The sequence below is a fragment of the Mixophyes fleayi genome, chromosome 11 (genome assembly GCF_038048845.1).
Source record: "Mixophyes fleayi isolate aMixFle1 chromosome 11, aMixFle1.hap1, whole genome shotgun sequence".
NCBI lineage: Eukaryota > Metazoa > Chordata > Amphibia > Anura > Limnodynastidae > Mixophyes > Mixophyes fleayi.
The window spans coordinates 13,495,265-13,500,901 of NC_134412.1; the positions used below are offsets into that span (position 1 = coordinate 13,495,265).

The following is a 5,637-nucleotide window of genomic DNA, read 5'->3' on the forward strand; positions in this document are numbered from 1 at the left end:
GGGTTGGAGAAAAGGGAGAAAAATAGATTTTCTTTTGTGGCACATAAATTCCATATGCTATTAAACATTATAGTACTAATAAATAAACTGATCAATACGAAGTCACTATGTTTACAAGTGGACCAGGTCCGTGGAGTGAGGAGATTGGAGAACAGTCTAGCTCTTGTAAAGGGCTGACCATACCCTCAGTCTAGGTTGCCACCACCCACTCCGGCCATCGGTAGCAACTATCACTCCTAAGATGTTCTCTCTCTCTCTCTCTGGCACTAAAATGTGTAGTTATGGCTCTAAAAACACACACCTGGTGCTAGATTTACTAAACGGCGGGTTTGAAAAAATGGAGATGTTGCCGATAGCTACCAATCAGATTCTAGTTTTCATTTATTTAGTACATTCTACAAAATGACAACTAGAATCTGATTGGTTGCTACAGGCAACATATCCACTTTTACAATCCCGCAGTTTAGTAAATATACCCCCTGATGTTTAATCAAGGGATATATGCCTTTTAATATACCATACCTATGTATATAAATAAATTAATGCAGATATCATTGTTGTTTATTCTATTAAAGTTACATTAAAAGCCCTTTATAGATGTAATACTATCCTAAACAACTTGGAAAATGAATGATTTGTCTTTATCGTTCAATTAATTTAGACAAAAATCTTTTAGATAATGGAGGAATTTTGTTTTATTCAGCAAGAATAGCTAAAATAATATAAATACAAGTCAAAAGTCATGTCTCAACATAAAGTCAATGGTTTAGGTCTCTTTTCCTAAACCTGAAATTAGCACCTTTCACCCTTAAGTGTTTATAGACATCTCCCATAATGTTCAGCCAGCCAATGAAATACTTCCAGAGACCATGAATGTTTTATGAAAAATGGTGATCAGAAGGCTGTCTATTGCTGGTTTAAGCAGCATTCTCTAAAGCCTTTAAGAGCACCCTTTGTGCATCATCTGCAACATCTTTCAGGAAGCTGCAGAGCATCCAGTAAGCAGTGCCAAAGGCAATGCCCGTATTGGCCAAGTTGCCTATCACTGGCGCAAAGCTGGTTATATATTTTGTTAGCATTACTGTAATGGCTGTGATGTCCTGGCTAGATAACTGTTGATTAACATCCAGGTCACAAATTATCTCTTGATGGACCAGCGGGGATCTGATTACAGACTTCAAATCACTGAGGTCTATACCAAAGGTATTTGCTAAATTATTAAGTGATTTTTCATCCAATCCAAAAGCTTCCTTGAATTCTGTCATAGTTTTTACCAAGGAGGTGGAATCAGCTTTGGCAGTCAGGCTTGAAAAAGCATAGAGACAAGCCCATTTCCATATTTGTTTCCTAAGAGCATCCTTTTTCTTTTCCAAAGCCTGACTATAGATATTGGGCATGGAGAGCAGGAATACGTGTCTTTTGTGAGCTGGAAGTTCACTCTCCAGAGTCTTCTGCATGAGATAGAAGTCGTATTTGTCTAGCTCCAGGCAGGAGATTAGAAACACTTGTGGACGTTCGATGCCACCTTCCCAAAGGCATTTAATACATTTATCACGAATGTCCCTCAATATTTTCTCCTCATTATAGCTGCTTCTTCTCTGTTTTCTGGAGGCATTCAAGTCTGAGTCAATTTTGGACTTCACAAAATAAAACTTCTTCCCCATGGAGTGAATGGCTTGTGCCAGCTGAATGTGGCATTCTTTGAATCGCTCCGATGCAATGATGAAAAAAAAGTCATATTGACTAAAATTGACTATTTGCACATAATCCATTGCAACAAAACGCGCACTTCCTATGCCAGGAAGGTCCCAGTACCTCACATTTCTCTGCTGCGGGTGTGGATAAAGAGTCGGCTTGTTTGTAGTATCCACCACTCCTGTCTTAGCAGCCTCTTCTTCCTCGTCCTCCAGACCACGCATGACATTGATAAAAGTGGACTTTCCAGATCCCGATTGTCCAGTTACTGCAATATTCAGCGGGACATGTTCCAGGTCTACCAGAGATTGCTTGATTCTGTTGGCTGCTTCTACAAAGTCTTCATTTTCGAAAGCTGCCCTCATCTCCTGCAATTCGTTTTCAGAAATTATATGCGTTCTTTGTTTGGAATCCATATTTATCTTGCTTTATTTTGCTTGTAAAGAAGCTAAAGAAGAGTGCAACAGAAAAACGTGTAAGAACACGGAACCTGACATTAATATGTAGCAAACCTGTGCAATACTGTGCAAACTAACTGGTAAGGGTTGATACCTAAATTAAGTTACATAGTAATATTGTTATGATTGTACATAGTGGTTTTATTTTAAAAAAATTTTTTAAAATAATGTACCTGAAGTATTTTAACTGTAAAAATCAGGGGCCTTATTCATTAGGGATCTTAAATGAAGAGGATTCTTATTTCAGTCTCCTGGACAAAACCATGTTACAATGCAAGAGATGCAAATGAGTGTTCTGTTTTGCACATAAGTTAAATACTGACTGTTTTTTCATATAGCAAATTCTGTTAGACAGAATTTGCATCCAACGCTACACAAAGCCCTATATGTGAATATGGAGACTCCTGCATTATCCTTACACCCATGCTACTGTTTACTTACAGCACAGTAAATTTACTGACAGTTAGTAACAATGTAGTGACATTTTCATCTGTCAGAGAGAAAAAACTAGAGATTGATATAAATCTAACACCTTCCTAGCACTACAATACCACTATATTACACAAGGAAATCTCAAACTTATGCTAGGTACACACTACAGGTTTTTCACCTGATTATCGTGCCAATCACATGATAAATGACTGCTAGGTCCATTATCGCATTAGTGTGTATATAAATAAATGGTGATGATGATGATGATATGCTCTCATGATCATGTTTATATTGTGCCAAAGCTCATGGTATCAATTAATTTGATTTTATAACCGGACTAAAAATATCTATAAACGATGGAACGATGTCAGGCAAATTCTGCAGTGTGTAATCACTCATAACCAGCAGTGTCTACAGATCTCCATAGAGTTTACAGAGTCACAATCTTTTCAGCAGATGGTTATGACAGATGGAGAGCACAGATCTGTAGGTAAATCGTGTAAAATCATGTAAGTGTGTACGCATGAATCGACATGCTGATTGGGACTTTCAAACATCGGTAAAATCGTTAAAGATAACGCATTTTACTTTGTGTATGTCTAACTTAATGATTTAGAGACTGTAAGCTGTTACTCCTATTTCTTATCATCCACGATCTCCAATCTGTTGTAGACACTGTCACTTTCACAAACTTTATACTATAAGGCTGAGTACACCCTACAGGCTATTGATCCAATTATCGGGCCAATCAGACGATAAATGGCTAATTGGCCTGATATCACAGTAGTGTGTACGCTCCAGCGATGAACGATGATCACTGCAAAGCACAGATCATCGTTTGATGTGATTGTTCAGCAGAGCTAAAAATCTCGTTCAGCTATGGCACGACGTCCTTTCAATCTCACAGTGTGTACGAACTCAAGATCACGATCTCCATACAGTATACAGACATGATCTTTTCAGCTAACGGTTATGACAGTTGAAGAGAACAGATCTCAAAGCAAATATTTTAAACCATGTATAGTGTGTACGCATGAACCGACATGTAGGACATTTATTTTTCAGTCATTTGTACAATCATTGTAGATAACACATTGGTCGGAAAAATCTGTAGTGTGTACCCAACCTAACAATGGGTCTTTTAAACATATTGACTGTCCGTGAATATAAGGTTGTCAAGAATATTTAGCTGGTAACCTCAATCTCAACTACAAGTCGCAGCATATGAACAAAACTTGCGTCTGGCACAGAGGACTGGGAATGATTGTTTGCACTGATTCACTATAAGTTTTTGTGTACAAGTCCCAGCATAGCCTGCACACCACAATGAAGAATTCTACCCACAATAAATACATTTCTCTGAAAATGAAAGTGAAAGCAGCCGGCTACCTTATTTCAGATGTCTAGTCTCACAACCTCGATCCCTCCTGAAAATTCCTTCATTTAGATCCTGAATCCTCAGTCCTCCTATCCCAAAATTCCTATTTCTGTCTCATCTCCAGCTTACCCTCCTTGTTTTCCCTTCTGCCCACTTTCGTTCCTCACACTCAAGCAGTGGATGTGATCACTGAGGGAGGTGCTTCAAAACCTGTTCTTACAGTATGACAGAGAGGGAGGTTTACAGGGGAAGGGAGGGGGTGGACACTGCACACAGTACTGTATGTGAGCTGCTAATATAATATTTTAGAATCTGGGACAATTCAGAAAGACTGACTTCTACTGAGAGAGTAAACAGTTACATTTGGTAACCAAAAGTAATTGATCCTGTTAGTTTTGCTGTGGAACAGGCTGTTTCGTAGAGGTGCAAAGTTCTTCTATGGATTGTGTTTTTAATATCACGATACTCTTACTTTATCTATATGAGCCGGGATACTGACAGTCAATTCATTTGACGCTGGTATGTTTGGAGTAGAACTTGGATTTAGTATAGGAGTGCAAGTGCATGATTAATAAATTCAACAGCTGAACTTCATACAACTGAATTGATGCTGATTTTTTTTTACCTGCACCCAAATTAATATAGCAACTAGTACTGGTTATTATTTTATTTTTTTGTCCAATGACTGGTGGTCAGGTGCAAAATTCATCGCTGTCTCATTCTACAACAGACTGTATGTGCAGTGTCATATACACAGCATACTGCAAAAAAGGAGCGAAGTTGCAACTGGTGGATATGATGATAAAGGTTCAGTTTAGGGGCGCAGAGGGAGGGGTACAAAGTACCAGGACCCGGGCCTGACTTTGTAGTGGGAGGAGCCACTAACCTTGGTGTAGAAACTTCCCTCTCAGGGGCTATGGAAGGGGCCCCAAGGGGTTTCTGTACCCAAATTTCTCTTGCCGGCCCTGGTTATCCCCAGGCTGACTGACACCCTTACCTGTTCCCCCAGCATGCAGTGTTTCTGTTCTGACATGCAAAAACTGTATTCAGTTAAAATACGCATCAACATCATATATATATATATATATATCTATATATATCTATATATATATCTATATATATATATATATATATATATATATATATATATATATATATATATATATAAAACAAAAGCAAATTGCATAGCGGCTTACAATTGGGAAAAAACACTAATAAAACAAATAGATAAGGAGGCGCTATCAATCATATACAACCCTCCTAGACCGCAAAGTGTTACACACGCTTCATGTTAGGAAGAAATTGCCATTTCACAAGATTACATTTGCTACTGGATTGAATTCCAAAAGCTATAACCTTCACTGAAAATTAATTTGTTTTGCAAATAAAATAAATACTTTTGTATTATATTTGATCGTGCCAGCCTTTATTTCTTAAATAACTGCTTAGTTACAGTTCACGTTCCTTTCAGTCCATAATGAGGGTTCTCCTACAATAATGAGACATTGGAAATGTTCTGCAGCAAACGTTCTGCACCATGAACATGACAATTGTCCTACTTGTAAGGGGTTAGACTAAGAAAGGATTTTGATTTTCTACTAAGTTGCAAAACCGAGGCAGAAGGCAAGAACAGATGCGGTGACAGGATAGCGTCACTAGTTAGAACCTAGACAC

At 38.1% G+C, this 5,637-nt stretch overlaps 1 protein-coding gene across 1 annotated transcript; it reads right to left on the reverse strand.

Annotated features, from left to right (window-relative positions):
• Positions 1 to 687: 687 nt before the first annotated feature.
• LOC142107850 (interferon-inducible GTPase 5-like) lies at positions 688 to 4,146 on the reverse strand. The gene is made up of 2 exons (XM_075191492.1): positions 3,975 to 4,146; positions 688 to 2,143 (listed from the first exon to the last, which is right to left on the reverse strand). Exon 2 carries the CDS (start codon positions 2,109 to 2,111, stop codon positions 918 to 920), a length of 1,194 nt encoding a protein of 397 aa, XP_075047593.1. The 5' UTR covers positions 2,112 to 2,143; positions 3,975 to 4,146; the 3' UTR covers positions 688 to 917.
• Positions 4,147 to 5,637: the final 1,491 nt, after the last annotated feature.

Excerpts from the sequence above, each read along its gene's own strand:
- LOC142107850 (XM_075191492.1), bottom strand. The coding sequence starts at position 2,111 with ATGGATTCCAAACAAAGAACGCATATAATTTCTGAAAACGAATTGCAG.